At 38.2% G+C, this 18,459-nt stretch overlaps 2 protein-coding genes across 14 annotated transcripts in view; one reads left to right on the forward strand and one right to left on the reverse strand.

Annotated features, from left to right (window-relative positions):
• scn1lab (sodium channel, voltage-gated, type I like, alpha b) overlaps positions 1-800 on the reverse strand; it is a 43,853-nt gene extending 43,053 nt beyond the window's left edge. The window contains exon 1 of the mRNA XM_016266902.1: positions 590-800. The gene's annotated coding sequence lies outside the window, so the exon portion shown is untranslated. The remainder of the gene's footprint in view (positions 1-589) is intronic.
• Positions 801-8,429: 7,629 nt separating this feature from the next.
• Positions 8,430-18,294, forward strand: cobll1a (cordon-bleu WH2 repeat protein-like 1a). 13 transcript variants are annotated; one of them, XM_016266909.1, is made up of 13 exons: positions 8,431-8,669; positions 8,769-8,814; positions 10,309-10,398; positions 10,612-10,758; positions 10,854-11,052; positions 11,319-11,544; positions 12,137-12,178; positions 12,314-12,420; positions 12,720-12,941; positions 14,085-14,193; positions 15,366-15,507; positions 15,600-16,826; positions 17,894-18,293. In XM_016266909.1, exons 4-13 carry the CDS (start codon positions 10,667-10,669, stop codon positions 17,895-17,897), a joined length of 2,370 nt encoding a protein of 789 aa, XP_016122395.1. In that variant the 5' UTR covers positions 8,431-8,669; positions 8,769-8,814; positions 10,309-10,398; positions 10,612-10,666; the 3' UTR covers positions 17,898-18,293. The 13 variants fall into 13 exon arrangements, with proteins under 13 accessions (XP_016122389.1, XP_016122395.1, XP_016122392.1 ...); XM_016266906.1 differs by having other exon boundaries at positions 8,637-8,669; positions 8,766-8,814; XM_016266912.1 differs by having other exon boundaries at positions 8,642-8,669; positions 8,769-8,804.
• Positions 18,295-18,459: the final 165 nt, after the last annotated feature.

Raw genomic sequence — 18,459 nt, forward strand, 5'->3', positions numbered from 1 at the left:
GTTTTTTTACATTCACAAATCCTTCGTAAAATCCCTGATATGGCTAAAAGCGATAATGCCAGCAATCCAAATCCCGTTTAAACTCGTTATAAGTGGCTGGATGATCCGAATTACTGCGCAAAAACATATGCCTAAGCCTCCGTGATCTTTATATGGATACGATTAATTAGTTTGTTTCACTTCAGTTGATCATAATCCCATTCTGTTTGATGTATGGCTGGATGATCCGAATTACTGCGCAAACATATGCCTCAGCCTCCGTGATCTTTATATGGATACGATTAATTAGTTTGTTTCACTTCAGTTGATCATAATCCCATTCTGTTTGATGTTGAGCAGTCAGAGGATGACCTTTAAATGAATGCATCGTCATATTCTAGGACACTAAGTCCTAATCACCCAACTGGCTTTTCACAAACAAATACCAATTTTAAGATAAATATATAGGCCTATTTTTAGGCTTATTAGTGTTACACGGTTATTTTCACGATCTTTGCGGTCGAAATAGCATATGATGGGTTATAAACCAAAAACATTATTTTCTTTAGCCAGGCCTTTCTAGACGTTTCTGAATTGATCTTTTACTCACCATAGCAATGCCTGTCAGGCTCGAAGCTGGATGACGGTGATTTCCAATAACTTCGTTTTTACCGTTAGTCCCGTCTATTGTGTTTTTCTCCCACTAAAACGCGGTTGTTGTCAAACAGATCGAGAGGACGCGGCGATGTTTTTATCCGTTGAAAGGCGCTCTCAGCTGTCGTTCGTCTCCCCAAATATCACGGATGGTAGTCGCTTCCGGTTATCGGTGGTTTGGGAGGTGAGAGTGACGCGTGCGCTCCAGACCCGCACGTGAGGCCCCGGCCGACCACCGTTAAGAAAACACGGAGGTTAGATGCGGTTGCACAGAGAAGAAATGTCTACCTATGTCAAGCATCTTCTTTTTTTACTTATTATTGGTTACGTCCTAGGCGCTTCACAGGTAGGCTAGTATCTGTGGCATCAATGGTTAATTCACATTTTTATTGAGAAAATTTCATTCTAAATAGAGGAAATTAGGCTATTACTCTAACAATGATTATTTTGTTAAAAAGTTCAAAACTTTCTAGAATAGGCCTAATAGTTTTTGCTCCAGACTAAAATGTGTTTTAAACGTTAGAAATGCACATAGCATTTTTGCACATTACTTTATTTTTCACATTGGTTTAACTATTTACATTTCAAAAGGGAATAATAGGGCATTTAAATGGCAGGGTATGGCATGTTGTCCCAAAAGATTAAAGTGGTTTGAGTGGAAATGCTCAATAGCTTTTTGTAACATTTTAACGTGCCTATGCAAAAATTAAAAATTTTTAATTGTATATGCAGATATAGCTTATTTAACATTTACGTTTACCTTCTATATCTAAAGTTGTATCTTCTTTTACTGTTTTACACTTTATTTTGTAAGTAGGCCTACACACTCAGAATAATATTGTGTCCAATGTTTTCATGCAAATTAGTAATAAAGGGAAGAACTGGGAAGAATAAACTATATAATAAATTACCCTAAATATACTTTTAAAATGTACCACATTTGTATGGACCACAGAAGGAAAGTCGATGTATGTTCTCTCTGGGGACAAAAAGTTTCAAATAAGATTAAATGAGATTTAAATGATTTCTTGCCTGTTTCTTTGCCTATCTAGGACTGTATTTTACTTTCAAACATCTAGGACTGTACAGGTTCAGTAAATACTATTGTGTTATATTGCATAAGGATTGAGGCTGTTCGTTTCTCAAATCCCTAAATTACCCAGACACGGTCAAAATGAAGAATCCTTATCCATGCTTGAAAGAGGCTGCTGACTAACGCTGCACCTGAGGCATGGGAGAGGCGCGCTGCTCCAAACAATGCGTGTGCGCCTTCTGCTGGCGACAAGGAGGGATGACGGCGTTTCTCACAACTTCACTATCACATGGAGAGGCTTCATTAACTGCCAAGAAACGTTCTCTTCGGTTGTTCATTGCATGTTAAGTATGGATGAATGCACTTGTAAATGTGTACGGTCTTTGTCTTAAAAATACACACTCAGAACAGATCAGTGATTTACTGCGTTACAGCGGCTATTTTGTGCCAGCGCGTCGCGCCTCCGCAGGGCTCGTGGTGATGCATGACGCATCGCGCTGGTTTTGACATTCTCTTAGCTTCCCTCATTAAGTGCTCTCGCCCGCGGGTTGTCATCGAGGCATAGGGCCTACTGAAGGATCACCAGCCCGCCGAGCGTACAGAATACGGGTAAACTCTCTCAATGGAGCAGCTGGCTATGACTGAAGTGTTTACCCTGCAGACCGGATAAATAAACTGATAAATAGGCTACGTTCACCGAAAGGGTCCTGCGTTCTGCATTTTTAATGAGCCGAAAAGAATGTACGTCACACCTATGTTTGCCAAATTGCCCCCTGGCCTTTGTCAATCATGGCCTCCTAATAATCCCCATCCACTTCATTGGCTCTATGACTCTCTCTCCTCTCCACCTGTAGCTGGTGTGTGGTGAGCGCACTGGCGCCGTTGTCCTGTGGCTGCCGTCGCATCATCCAAGTGGATGCTGCACACTTGGTGGTTGAGGAGAGACCCCCCACATGATTGTAAAGCGCTTTGGGTGTACAAAAAATACACAATATAGCGCTATATAAATGCATAATTCATTCAGTTTGCACTGGCTACCAATAGCTGCTCGTATAAAATTCAAGGCATTAATGTTTGCCTACAAAACCACCACTGGCTCTGCACCCCTTTACCTAAATGTATTACTTCAGACTTATGTGCCCTCTAGAAGCTTGCGTTCTGCAAGTGAACGTCGCTTTATTGTGCCATCCCAAAGAGGCACAAAATCACTCTCACAGACGTTTACATGAAATGTTCCCTCCTAGTGGAATGACCTGCCCAACTCAATCCCAGCAGCTGAGTCCTTAGCCATCTTCAAGAATCGGCTAAAACACATCTCTTCCATCTTTTTTTGACCCTCTAACTCTAGCACTCTCTATTCTAATTCTATTCTTTAAAAAATAGCTTTTCTAACACTATGTCACGAATCCGGTCCGTGGCCTTCCGGCCGATTACCAGTAGAGGTCACTCTACCATTACATTGACTCTCACACTACACAGACTGTTACATGTCACTCCGGACTACAGTTCCCATCATCCATTGCACTTACACAGCTGAATTCACTGATCACACAGACTTCACTAATCACACGCTCACCTGAGAGCCATTACTCACTCTATTTAACACCCACTCAGTTCCTGTTCAGATCGCCGAGTATTGTTCTGCATTTTTCACTCCCCTAGTGTTAGCTGCCTTACCGAGCCTAGTGTCTTGTTTTTCCTTGTTTTCATCATCTTGCCTTGTCTGTTTCCCCGTGTTCTGATCACTGCCTGTGTACCTGGATTATCCCTCGAGTCTCGCCCAATTGGATACTGTTCGCCCCTGCCTGGACCTTTGCCTTGTACCTGGATTATCCCTCTTGCCTTGCCATCAATATACCTGTTTGCCATTGTCTGACCTATGCCTGTTTTTGACCACGTCTCTTGCAAATAAAGCCTTGCAGATGGATCCGCACGCTTCCTGTGTTCCCTCCGTTACACACTAGCTCTTCTAATCTGTTTTTATTCGATCTATTTTTTATTATACAATTAACAAAAGCAAAAAAGGCCTCTAACACTAGCTTGCTCAATTCTTTTTCTATTCAATCTGTTTTCTTTTTATTTATTATATAATACAAAAAACTTGCTACGTGTACTGTGTTAAACTAACTGAGACTTGTTATAGCACTTGCATATCATTGCTCTTTTGTTGATTTTGATTGCTTCCATTGTCCTCATTTGTAAGTCGCTTTGGATAAAAGCGTCTGCTAAATGACTAAATGTAAATGTAAAAAAGGGTATATAAAATGACAGTAAAAATAGTTCGTTTTTCTGTTATTCTTTCATGTGGGTTTTTGTGGTCCTGTGGACTTTTTGAAAATGTGATGTGTTTGAAAAATAGGTGATGAAATATATATATTTTTAAATCAAATACATTTAGCCGACAAGTTTTTTTTATTTTATTTTGGTAATACTAGGGCTTATACAGCACATTTTGTAGTAGCCTAGGCTATATATTAGGCTATTTACTCAAAATACACATAGTTACGTAATATGTTCACACCTTTGCATACATTCGCAACTAGCTTAATTAGAAATGATCTATATTTTAATATTGTTTACAAGTGATATTTACCTTGTATTTTTCAGCGTCACGTGCTTCCTGTTTCTTCTCAAGTATGCTCTACCAATCAGGCTTGGTAAACATGTACACTAGCCTTTGAAAAAACTTTATTAATTGTTGTGGTCAGGATGGAAAGGACACAACTCTTCAGGAACTGTAATAATTTGTTTTTACATTTACTTTTTCATTTAGGGGATACTTTTTATTTATCCAAAGCAACTTATGAGGAATAGGCAACAACAAAGTATACATTTTCAGAAAATATTGAAAAGTTTTTTATTTCACCCTTTGTTTAAATCATCATAGTTTTAAACATACAGTAATTTAGAACTGTAGTCAGTTTTGATGTTAATTACATGATATATATTATTTTGTATTATAATATTTAAGTTTTAGTTAAAGAATGAAACCGTTTACACTAGGCTAAAACAATGAACAATATTTAATATTAAATCTTGAAAATCTTGAAAATGAAAACTCACAAAATCATATCCTTTTAATGTGACCTTCATATAGAAAAAGACAGATCTAATTTAATAAACATCAACCCTTCTCTGTAATTAACCATACCATATATCATGACAAATTGTAAATGGTTTAACATCCCATTCAAATGTAATTTTACAGTAAAATACAGTAAACTGTTTTTACAAGTAAAAACTATGAATTACCAGATGATTTGTAGTGGAAAAACTGTAAAAGTACATATTTTTAATAAATAATTTTGTTTTCTTCTTGTTTTTGTTATCTGTAATAGGGTGTTTGTGTTACATTTTCTGTTATTTAGTTAATGTTTATTTCATCATTGTCATGTGTGTTACCCTGATAGCATTTTGTCTCTGATGTCCTGTGCACTGTCAATACACAAGTATTGGCCATATTTTATGGACAGTCCACTGACGATGAACTTACTTATCATGTGACTTTCTATTTTGCCTTTATTATGGTGGCTATCTGTATATTTTAAGACAAATGTTATAATAAGCAGTGGTGTAATGTAACGAAGTAATAATACTTCGTTACAGTACTTAAGTATTTTTTGGGAGTATCTGTACTTTACTTGAGTTTTTATATTTCAGTCAACTTTTACTTTTACTCCACTACATTTCCTAATTAAAATGTATACTTTTACTCCGATACATTTCACCGAAGCATATTCGTTACTAACTACAAAATAGTCAGAAAATTCATTCAAGGCATTCGAAATTGTAGACGGCAAAAATCGTCTCGGGTTACTTATGTAACCATGGTTCCCTGAGGGGAACGAGACACTGCGTCCTCCAGGGGTCGCTATGGGGAACGCCTCGTCGTGACCCGTGTCTGAAGCCTACATTGAAAAAACACCAACTTGTTTGGCCGGCGACAGCCATGACGTCACTACCGTCGCAACTAGTACAAAATAGGCGCCGGTAGCGCACATCATCACTTCTTCGTCTGAAGCTTGTGTCCGCAGCTTGGCACAAAAAGCTAGAGGACGCAGTGTCTCGTTCCCCTCAGGGAACCATGGTTACATAAGTAACCCGAGACGTTCCCTTTCGTGGAACTTCGAACTGCGTCCTCTAGGGGTCGCTATGGGGAACGGTATCCCCACGCCGCCATGCTGAGGGGAGTGCAAGCCAGAACCATGGCGAGCCACTAAGTACCAACTACACCATATCGCTATGGGAGTTGCCCCTGTCTGGACTTAGACTGCTGTCAGTGACATTACTCCCGACGGCCAGAAGCCTAGGCTGCCAAGGGACATTACTAGCGCCTCACAGTGCTTTGCAGGTCCCACTGGGACAAGATTGGTAGTAGAACCCAGGCTACCAATAGTCTACCACGGGAATCAGTCTCTCGAGATTAACCTCCGGTGTAATGAGGGCGGCTGGCTTGGTGCCCAGAACTGCGGGACGGCAGGGGCCACCATACCAGCTGTGTCCAAAGAAGCCTCCTCGGAGGTGGCGCCAGGGCCTAGAATCATGAAGGATTCCTTTACGGGAATACGACCAAGAGCCTACTTATTGGATCAATTACTAGTCTTGGCCTGTCACTCAGGGCTACCTCACTTTGCGGAAGGACCTGTCTCAACAGGCCTCTAGTGGAAACACCCTGTCAGAGTAGGTATTCGAGGATACCGTGAGGAGTGGGTCCCAGGCGGAAACGGGGTTTTAGACCACTCAGAAAGAGAACGAAGCTGTGCGCGTAACTCTTACCATATAGGATTTTAGAGAAGTGGGCAAAGTAGAACGTGCGCACTTACCACTTTCGTGGAATTTTAGAAAAGTGGGCAAAGATACCGTGCCCACTTACCACCATGTGGATTTTAGAATGTCCATATGTAGATGGATACAACCGTTCTAGGGGGTTCTCGTGGCACTTCTGGAGGGCAGCCTATAGATGGAGCTCTGAGTAGTCATCAGTCTCACCTACGGCTATCACGCTGGCGTGGCTAGCCGCGAACCTGTAGCTGAGGGAGCAGACATCCATTCAGCGGGAGCTCGACCTACAGCACGTTCCATTGGTGGAACGGCTAGCAGTTATCAGCTGGGGGAGCAACACACCCAGTTCTCACCGAGAAGGGGACTCGACCCGCAGCACGTTCCAGCTAGCGCATATTTAATAATCATTTTATACAAGTTCAGTAAAGCAATAAGTGACTTTACATTTTAGATATAATATTGCTCGTTTTTGCTCAATTTTGCCAACGAAAATAGTTCCAAACAAAGATCACAGCACTGTTTTGCATCTCTGAGCAATGGACGGTGTTTACTTATTGAATAAATACGCTTTTTGAACGAATCGGTTGAATAAATGATTCAGTGATTCACTCATTAACACAGTCAAATGCTTTGTTTCTGAATGAATTAGTCGTTTGAATTAATCGGTTGAATCTCAATGACTCACTCATTAACAGTTACTTGCTGTCACCTACTGGCAGTTTAGTAATATTCTAAACGGTGACTTCAACTTCTACCAAAGTCATTTTCTGGTAAGATATCTGTCATTTTACTTGAGTATGGCATTCAGGTAATTTATACACCACTGATAATAAGATATAAGTTTTGAAATATACAGGCATTCCATAATACTGGAAATTTTGCCACAGTATTTTTATAGTGAATTTCTGGCAACCACAGCTGCCATGTTTTTACAATAAAATCTAACTTTTTTTTTTGGAGTACTAGGATGTAAAATTGCTCTAGGTTAAAGAATCACCCTTAAATGACCTAAAATGAAGTGCTGTAAATGCGAATTGACTTGAGCTTCTTCAAATTTGTATTTACTTCAAAGAAAAATACAGCATCATACTTTTTCATTAGATTAAGAGGGTCTATATTTGCTAATAAATAAAATACCCTAAACTATAAATAGCCTAGTCCTAAAGCACACACACACACAGCACAGTTATATTAGCACTAAAGTGTGGCAGTACATGCCTTCATTAGAATAGCTCTGCTGAATATCTCTACTCACCCACTGACACTAAACACACACACAAGTTCATGAATATCTCTTCAGATGCCAGAATAAGCACATGACCAGAAACGCAAACAGACACATGAGAAAAGATTCAAGGTCTGACTTTTCTATGTGGAGCTGGCCGCTGGTCAGAGGATGTGTGAAATAAACAGTCTACTGAGAGATGGCATTGTGACCTGCTGCGAGGGGAATGAGGTCATGGTATCAACCTGAAATGTAAACACATGTGCACACAAGGCTATATTTGAGCATCTTTCTTTGTGTGTGTGTGTGTGTGTGTGTGTGCGTGCTCCTTTGATACAATGAACTCGCAGTCATTTAATATATGACTGAATCATTTTTGTAGCATACTAATTACTGATGAGTCCTTGACCATGTTCTTCAGGGCTGTGGAGAGTAGAAACCTCTGTGGTGCTTACAGAAATAACAAAAAGTGTTCCTGTTGTATGAAAGTGATGAATTACTGCACTTCTGTGTGGCCCTACTGAGCAAGCAAAATGTGTTGAAACGAACCAACGTCCGCAGCTGACGCTTTTGCACTCTCTGAGACAACAGACAACCACAATAAGCTGATTACTCATCCGTCATGTGATTGGCCACCAGTTCTTGAAGACTGCTAGGGCATTAGTACAAGTAAACACAAGTAGCTTGATTTATTCATGCCCACATACCAGCTTTCTCTCACAAAGATTTAAGACATTATTTACTGACAAACATCACTAGTAACCACATTCACTTATTAACAAACAAAATGTATCTTTCATATATTGCGCCTCAACAAAAATAATACTTTTTTTAAATGTAGTTTTGAGTAAAATCTAAATCATGTCAACTCTTTAGCCTTAAAAAAATAATGTTATATCACTGTCTCTTTGTTTCTCTCTCTCTCTCACACACACACACACACACACACACAGGAAACAGATTTGTTGATGTCACAGCACTGGGCATGTCCATAAGGTAGGCTACTACTGACAACACTAGAGGATTACCAAAGCTTGTCTTTGCATTCACTTGTTTCTTTGCTCATTTAGTCCTCCTTTTGTTTTTAAACAGCAGTTGTTGGAAGGACCTCTTATAGAGGAGTGAAGATAGGTAAGGTAAGGTAAGGATTTGAATAAGATACAGGTGCCAAACATTGCGTAATTGTATCCAAAACTTTACGTGCGCATCGGTGAGCAGTGATAGTACTTAAGTTAATCCTGCTGCGATGTAACAGACCTTTTAAGGTTGTTGTGAATGTATCGTAAGTCTTAAAATGACAATTTGTGAACAAACGATGAGTTAAATTAGCATATGGGTTAAATGTCTGTGTATATGTCTGTGAGTGCCCTTACTGAGCATTGAATGGCCATGGTCGCTAAATGCGCACCAGGTGCACGTACGTTAGGCGTTTGTCGAGTTCATTCTCGTGGGAAATACCCGTGGGTTGATATGCATTTCTCAGCTTTGCACCGATGATCAGCGGCGGGGAGGCGTGAAAAAGCTCACGCCCAGATATGATAAACGTGACGCTCCAGCAAACGAGCACCATACACACCCAAAGGCGTTGGCTCTCCAACTTTATTTTTAAATTTTCGTCACTTTCAGAATAGCTATTTATTAATTAAACTCTATTTTCAGTCATCTTGTTTTACTCCAATTTGGAGTTTATAGTCAGTTGTGATTTGGACGTGATTTTGTTTTGGTATGTATCGACGAACAGGTTAAAACAGGGCCATATCAACGCTGTTATAAAATTTAGAACATGCCTGCATGCACTTGATTTGTGTAATTGCGTTTTTAGCATTAATTAAACATATGTTAATATTAATGTGACATTAATATAAAATTGAAGTTAAAGATTTGAATAAAATAATAATAAAAAAAATACTGCAGGATTAGTAACAAGGTTGCACATTTCAAGCTGGGCAAGCTAGTTTGGCACCACACATTGGTTTGTAGAAAAAAAAAGTTCCCTTTTCTTGTTAAAGTGTTGAATGGTTTGATGATTGTAAAATGAACACCATTTATGTGAAAATATACACTACAGTTAAGTACACCACAATCTTCTAAATGTTTAAAGGCTGCATTTATTTGATCTAAAATAAAGTAAAACATTATGAAATGTTCCAATTTAAAATAAGATTTCTATTTTAATATGTTTTAAAATGCAACTTATTCTTGTGATGGAAAAGCTGAACTTTTAGCAGCCAGTCTTCAATTTGATTTAATGCGTCCTTGCTGAATAAAAGTTTTAATTTCAGTAAATTGATTACCGAAAAATCTCCAAACTTTTGAGCGGTGATGTATAAATAAGGAATTATTTACTTGTCTGCTGTGTTGGAGGTTGTGAGAAAATTGTGGGACAGAGTTAAATGCATTTGAATAAAATTAAGAACTAAAATAGTTATATTAATTTCTACAGTTAACTGTTGTTTGGATGGGGGCTTAGAGGCAATCGATGTGTTGAAGATTAACATAACATGAAAAGTACATTTAACCAAGTGTGTTTAAGCTGATATTAAGCCAAGAATCACAGAGTTATTGCTCCAAAGAACATGAGATTTGTCTTTTTACTGCTTAAAGCAATTGTAAAATGTGATTCCGTGTCTAACAGGGCCCACAGCAGAAAGTGCAGTCAATGGAACATATCTGGAAATTTCCCCTGCACGGCCATAGCTGAGACACAGAGAGGATTTTCACACAGGTTGGTGATGTGATTCATCACAAAGCATTCTGCCATGAGTCTGTAACAGTGGATGCCATAAATGCCTCTGTTCCAAAGAGCTACAGTACATCCAGAAAAGCAAATCCATGAGTGACTGTATCTGGATGCGTTCTCATATCATTCCTACTTGGATAAATTATATAGGGTGTACTTTGAATGAGCCATCAATTTATTTTTCTGCTTCATCAGTAGGACAACCCAAATCTACAGTGACTTCTGTCCTTCATACTACCTACAGCACGCACACATGGCTCTCCAAGAAGATGTCATAGACCGGGACATCACTCTGACTGTACTGCTCCCAGGAGGACAGGAGACCACAGCCACAGTGCATGGCAGGTGAGTGAGAGGAGGAAAATATCTGTTGTTGCACATTTTCACCAATTCTTGCACTGAAATGACCGACCGTCCGACTTGTGTCTGTGCCCTTGCAGTAAACCAGTTATGGATGTTTTGGTTACACTGTGTGCTCAACACCATCTCGTTCCATCGGATCATGCCATTAAGCTTATTTCCACAAATCAAAACCACATCAATTTCAAACCAAACTCCATGATTGGCTCTCTTGAGTTTGAAAGAGTTGTCCTGCAAACTAAAGGATGTGATTACAAGAAGAAACCTCATGTTCCTGTGGTAAGTCTAATTGAAAGCTTAATTATATCCATATCTTATAATTTTACCTTAATTACCATATCATCTTAAAATTTAATTTTAGTGGGTTTTGTCAAATTTCAAGCAGTTAATCAAGGGATTTGGACCTTTTTGGTGCATAAAATGAGTGTATCTTATACATTTCATTGTAGGTCACCCAGGTTGGGCACAGGGTCTGCCTTAAGTCACACTGAACCTGTTATTAAAAGTTTGAATTCTCTTAAAAATGGGCAACTCTCTCAAAACAGGCAACAGTTCGTCTTCTGGTAAACTACAAGAAGTCTCATAAGGCAGTAGTACGAGTCAATCCTACAGTGCCGCTGGCTGAGCTGATGGCCACAGTGTGTGAGAAGTGTGAGTTCGACCCTGATGCCACCATCTTACTGAGGACATATCAATCAGAGGAATGTCTGGATCTCACAAAAACACTCAATGACTATGGAATCAGGGAGCTGTATGCCAAATACATTAAAGGTTAGGAAAGTTTAAAAAAAATGTCACTGTAGTGACATTGTGGCAATGTTGCATACTGTATCATGTGCAGTACATACTGTGTGTTTAGTATACAATATAGGTCTCATTCAATAATAATTGCATGAATTGTTCAATAAATTTGTGATGAAATTACACCTAATTTGCACATTTTCATGTGCATAGGCACGTGAATTTGTTTTTAATCTCATTATGTTCATGAGTTTGGAGTATCACAAATGAATGACTGCAATTCTCATTTGCATAAAACACACCCAAACCATCTCCATATTCTGCTTACTACACAACCTTTTAGGCCATGCAGTTGCTCATTTTTTATTTTTTATTGTAATTAACTGTATGAAAGTTATAATCATACTTTATGAAAATGTTCATAAGTAGATTTGTACATATATGTATATATATATGTATATGTACACACAAATTCATAACAATTCACACAGTTAGTGAATGAGACCCTATGTTTGATTTTTGAATGAGGCATCTGACCTATATTTAAATATATAAATGGAGTAATATTAATCTTTTGAAGTTGTTGATTTTTTTTTCTTTTCAATTTTCAATTTTTCTAAAGTGGTACCAAACAATCCTGCTGATCCTGTATTAACCCATAAAGGTACCGAACTCCAAACAACTACATTTTCTAACAAACAAATTATCTTTATATAATAGTGCATCAGCAATTTCCGCACCGCTGAGGTTTGTCCACAAAAGTTTGTTTGATCTAAGAGGCTCTTTTGTGTTTGTCCAGGTGGTGAGGAAGAACAGAAATCCTCCGTTAAAGAAAAGAATCACAGAGAGAAGGGAAACAAAGGTTTCTTTGGTTTATTCAAGAAGAACAAGAAAACACCTGAGCAGGTTTGTACACCTGTCAGTCTGTCTGGTTTTGCAATCTGTGCAACCTGCTGGTTGTCATATTTAGAAAATGAGGGGAAATATCATAACCGAACTGTAACCTTGTAAAACACTTGTGCTGGTCCACCCATCTGTCTCTGCATCTGTTTATCTTTCGGCTTTCCTATGCATCTGTTTATCTTGCCTCATGTTTATGGACATTAATTCAGTTTGCATATTGAAAAAATAGTTCTTTTTTGGTAATGTCCGACTCCTTTAAACATATTCAGTGATTTTTATTTGTTTTCCCTCTTCTTCTACAGGCTGTGATTGGCAGTGCTCCAAACTCTCCTGAACGGAACGGGCAATGTGCAGACAGGGTGAATGGTGTTAACGGTCACTCAGCCTTACCCATGGTCCCTGCCGACATGTCAAAGAAGAGACGCGCTCCACGGCCTCCTATGACGGCGTCCCAGAGTGTCGCTTGTGGGCATCACACTAGAGAATTTTCCGACCTATCTGAGAGTGACTCTGCTAGAAAACAGGTGGGACTGCTGTGGGCATCTCCATACCAGTCCAAACAAACCTGTACCCTTGGCCATCCAATATTCATATAAGCATGCATCAGTGTAGTTTTAGTATTATTTATATACTATTATAGTTTTTATTGATCATTTGAATTAGCCTTTGTTTATATTTCCAATTTTAATTTTGGTATTTATTTTCTTTGGTGCTTTGGTCATTATTATTTAGCTTTAATTTATTATTTTTAAAATCATTTTAGTATTGCACATTCTTCATCTAATATTTATTTTATTTCAATTAAATTGAATTAAATTTAAATTTTAGTAAACAATAACAACAGTGGCATGCAGGAATGTGCAGTTCTACTAATCAGAATCCAGTTTTATAGTTAAATGGTAGAATAATTATTAAAATAAAATGGTATGTACGTGTGTGGTAATGAGGCATGTTTTGAATGGCATGCTATTTTTCTGCAGTGTATATATATATTGTCCATAATATTCAAATTTTCTTTGTGCTTAGAATACTATATATACCTACTTAATTAAAAAAAGTATAGTATAGAACAAAAAAAAAAGAATTACTGTATCCCATAGTGCGATGTGCTCAGCTTGACCCTCGATGTCCACTGTTACGAGTGCAATTTTTAACATGTTATATTTTACTCATTATTTGTTTGTCCAAAGTTAATACATTTTCAAAAAGAATTTCATTTTCGTAATAAACAACTGACAATTTGCTGAATTTAATAAGCGATGTAATGAGGTTCTCCGAAAACTACTGCATATTATTGTTTAAAATTGCATTATATAGTATAGAACAAAAAAAAAAGAATTACTGTATCCCATAGTGCGATGTGCTCAGCTTGACCCTCGATGTCCACTGTTACGAGTGCAATTTTTAACATGTTATATTTTACTCATTATTTGTTTGTCCAAAGTTAATACATTTTCAAAAAGAATTTCATTTTCGTAATAAATTAAACAACTGACAATTTGCTGAATTTAATAAGCGATGTAATGAGGTTCTCCGAAAACTACTGCATATTATTGTTTAAAATTGCATAATGCATACTGTTTCACTTCAAGTATTTACTGTGCAATATGCATAAAGTAGTATATTAGTGCTTTATACCAAACATAACCTCTTTGTGCCTTGCTCAGGGTCAGCTCAGTCCTATCTCTTCCACTGAGTCCTCCCTTAAAAGGACTAAACGGAGAGCTCCGCCCCCTCCGTGTGATGGCCCCACCCCATCCGATTCAGATAAAAAAGGTACACATTTATTTTTGTTCGTAAGTGTTCTTTCTTTTAGTTTTCTATGTTTAAGCATTTTTGAATAATTGTTTGCATGCTAGTGCTGGTTTCCTAGATGCCAAGTACATGCTATCTCAGTATAGAATCAAGCTTGAACAAATGTGAAAATGAACTACCTTTCTGTTTCCCAACTGTGTTGGATTAATTATTTGCTCTTGTTTTACACTGTACTACCAGGAGGGGGAGCCTAACAGGCAGCGCAGTCTCCTTTCCTCCTCTTCTCCTCCATGCATGCTTCTCTGTTCCTGCTTTCATCGGTGATGGGCTATTTGTCCTCTGTGTCTTTACATAGCCTTCATGTCTTATGCACATTGCACTGAACTCTGTGTCTTGTTCTGTTATTTAATTGGCTTCCTTGTTTAATGTCACTGTTGCTTTAAGCTGTAATGTGATATCTCTTTCACCTTGTTAGTATAAACATAATGTTGTATTCTAGAGGAAGTAACACACTCAGGTCAATAACAGTCAGTGCCAATTTATGCCTTAGACCAATGGGTTTCATTGTAATGTTTGTATGTTTTAGTTTTTTTTATTGTAAAGTCATTTCAGTGTCAGGCAAATCTGTAGCACTTTATCACAATATTTGTGCCTTAATTTTGAGCCACAGCTCCCAAGATGGTTGTAATCAGTCTTTGATATTTTTATCTACATAATTGCAGTTCAGCTTTATTAAATGTCAGTGACTTTTTTTTAATATGCCGGGGTCATAAGGGATGCTTTTAAGAATTTGTCTAAAATTATTCAAACTTAAGAAATTCCAAATGAATTCATCAGCCACATCCAACGTTTTAAATTAAACCTGTTTAGTTTTATCATTTTGCTTTTTGTTTATTAACAGTCTGTGTGCTTGTCTTTTGTGTTCTTTTTCTTCAGACAGAATTTCATTCATTGTTATTTAATATATTAAATGTATTTCATTCATTGGTTTTTTTTTTTTGCCAAATTAACTTTTGAAATAAAGTTTACTAATGTTGATTCATATTTGAATAAATTAAATGAAAGTACATACTGTACACTGTGCTGTTTGTTTTGCCAAGGTGCTATATTAGTGAGAGGTTGCAGATGAGATGGTTTTACACACTCATAAAAACACTACAGTATCTTTGTCATAACACTTTGTTTCGCTTCAGTAGAGGATGTTCAAGGGGACGACAAGAGTTCAGACAAATACAGAGCTCGCATTGCTGGCCACTGCCCTGCAATCGCTGAAGTTATGAGTGAACTTGCAGAATCTCTGCAGGCACGGCAACAGGGAAAGCTATCTTCTGCAAAGTATGTTCATTTTGTTGAATTCGTTTTTCACTGTTCACTGCTTGTGTTCTTGAAGTAACTGATTACTGATTTCTTCTAATTTTCCTCTGTAGTTCTTATATATCCCAGCATCAGCTAGCAGAAGATTCTTCTACGGGTTTGTTTTCTGAGCATCACACCCCTGAGGCTGAGCTTAAGGCACTTTCTGGCTGTCAGCTGCTGAGAAAACCTTCTGAGAGGGAAGGTTTGACCACCTTCACAGTGGTTCCCCAGAGACATCAGCAGAGCAGGCAATGTTTTGAGGTGTCACGAACCTTACAGACACCCGACACCGCTAAAGCCGAACAAGAGCTGTGCCCTGGAGACCCAGATGCACTTGAGATCCCCACCACAGAGCTTTTGGAAGCCGTCCCAACTGAACCTTTTAGAAATGGGTGCAAGGGTTCAGATAAAAGCAAGCACTTGCCAGAGGTTCTACATCTTCAGCCTGTGGAGCAAGAGAATCAAGCTTGGACAGATGTAGAGAGTGAGAATTTGGAACTTAAAGATGAAGAGGACCAATGTATTGATCCAGAAGACATGGAGCTAGAGAGTTCAGAATCACCCCTGAGAGGCCTTGGTAATCTAGAACATTTAGGCAGTACGATGAATAATCTAGAACTAAAAGGCAATTGGGCTTATCCTTCAGAACCAGCTGATAAACTTGCTGACAGGTCACCAGTCGATCCAAAGTCAGGCCCTGTGGAGCCAGAGGAGATGGAAGAACATGCTTTGGTGGAAACTGGAGAAGGAAAAGATTGGGTAGAAGAATACAAAGAGAGGAGAAGGAAGTTTCTAGGTGGTGGTGGCTATAATGATGGTTTGAAAAAATGTGATGCTTGGGGAAGGATTCAAAGAGAATGTACAAACATGCAAGAAGAGATAACAATGCCAGAAATGAACTTCCCATTACCTCCATCACCTGTCTACTGGGACGAAAATAAAAAGGATGAAGAAAACAGGAGCAAGCAGGAAATGCAGACCTATGATGAAGACCTTGATCAATATGCAAACTTGGACTCAAAGCCCAAATATGAACCTTATCTGCACTACTCCAAACCGAAGTCCCACTCTACCCAAACTAACAGTGATCCAGGCGCCTCTAGTGCTGAAAAGAACTGCAGCTCTAATCCAGAACCTCATAGAACCTCCTTTTTATCTAAATCGCATTCAAGCTTTGACCCCTGCCCTCCTGCAACAGTGTCTCTTTTCGCCTTGGCTGTATTTCAGAAAGCTACGCACTCCAAACCAGGGCTGAATCCTAACTGCTCCAGGAGACGGGAGCTGCCCATGAACACACAGTAAGTAAACTGATCGAAGACATCACTGAAATATTAATAGAAGGCTATTAATATTAATGAGAGGGTCAACATTTTTGTTTGTAGTCAATTACAGAGAGTAATTGCCCAATTACATTGATGCCACTGCATTGTCAACCAACTTGTTGACAGCTGATTGAGCTGAAACATACACTACCAATCCAAACTCTCTGTCTCTCTCTCTCTCTCTCTCTCTCTCTATATATAAATACTTTCCGTACCCACTGTGTGTGTGTGTATATATATATATATATATATATATATATATATATAAAATATTAAGAAATGTTGAACAGCAAATCAGCATATTACAATGATTTCTGACAGATCATGTGACTCTGAAGACTAGAGTAATGATGCTGAAAATTCAGCTTTGCTAATGACATTTTAAAATAAATTAAAATAGAAAATATATTTTCAATTGTAATAATACAGTATTTCACAATATTTGTGTTTTTACTGTATTTTTGATCAAGTAAAGGCAGCCAGTGTGCATTTGGGACAGTAACGTAGTTTATCTTGTTGCCTGACCGGAAACAACAGGATGAAAAGAACGTATAGGCGTCTTCCAGATGTGTTGGTTACTTCATTGTCGCAAGGGCAAGGTGTGTCTGGGTCAGCTGAGTTATGTATGTGTAGTTTGTAATGTAAATGATGTCTGACACTCGTAATAGTCTCTTGTTTATTTAATGGGCATCTTCCTTCCTCTAAGCATGTTTTTGTGTGCGTTGCACGTTTATAGTTTAAACTTTGACGCATTCCAGCGGTCATGGCGTGAGTATGAGGTGTTTTGTATGTCAATGAAAATTATTTTTTGAAATGACTCAATCTAATGACACCTCAACAAAATGGGTAACTTTCATCACTGATGATGGAGTAAGTGTATGTTCAGTGTACAACAATGTACTGCATGTGGCTTCCTGAATGACTGACGTGTGCTAAAAATGGACCTGGCTCTGGCTTTCAAACCTGGCTCCAGAAAATATAGAGCTGCTGGTAAGAGTCTTGCAGAACGATGGTACTCACTATGGTGTCTTGTTTTTGTCCAGGTAATTGATGGCCAGTCTGAATATGGGAGTGTTCATAAATGAGGAAGAGGGGTTCTTCACTAGAATGAACAGGACACACTATATTAAAACGACACCGGTTTCTTATAAGATTATCTGATTCTGTTTTTTTTTTAGCTTTATGAATATTTTGGATGGATGATGAGAAATATTTTGAAAGCTTTACTTGCGTTTTCCTGTTTTGTTGACTGATTTCACTGATGCTTTCAGAAAGGAGGATTTTTCCAGCCTTTTAATTGACTCTCACAGGAACAATATGATGCCAAGAGTAAACTTTGCCTCAATGGAATACATGCATGTATTCATATGTGTAATTTTTTTTTATATATATTAATGAAAGCTTGTATTGCAGGGTTCAAATCTTTTTTTTTTCCCCCTTCAAAGAAATTAGTCCTGAGAAACCTGCCAGGATACTGTTTTCTACATGTTGTCTTTTGTATTTTTGAGCTTAAATAAATAACATTTGTTCGTAAACCTCAAGCAAAATGTCATCATTCAGATTTAGAGAAAAATATAATGGCAAAGACAGAGTGGGTGGTGCTGTGTTT

This window comes from Sinocyclocheilus grahami, unplaced genomic scaffold (genome assembly GCF_001515645.1).
Source record: "Sinocyclocheilus grahami isolate Dianchi unplaced genomic scaffold, SAMN03320097.WGS_v1.1 scaffold34.1, whole genome shotgun sequence".
In the NCBI taxonomy this organism is placed as follows: Eukaryota; Metazoa; Chordata; class Actinopteri; order Cypriniformes; family Cyprinidae; genus Sinocyclocheilus; species Sinocyclocheilus grahami.

Coding starts and splice junctions, on each gene's coding strand:
- cobll1a (XM_016266903.1), top strand. CDS start 8,563: ATGTTATATCACTGTCTCTTTGTTTCTCTCTCTCTCTCACACACACAC. Junction 11,053..11,318: donor AGAAACCTCATGTTCCTGTG/GTAAGTCTAATT, acceptor CTCTCAAAACAG/GCAACAGTTCGTCTTCTGGT. Junction 12,179..12,313: donor TCCTGTATTAACCCATAAAG/GTACCGAACTCC, acceptor GTGTTTGTCCAG/GTGGTGAGGAAGAACAGAAA.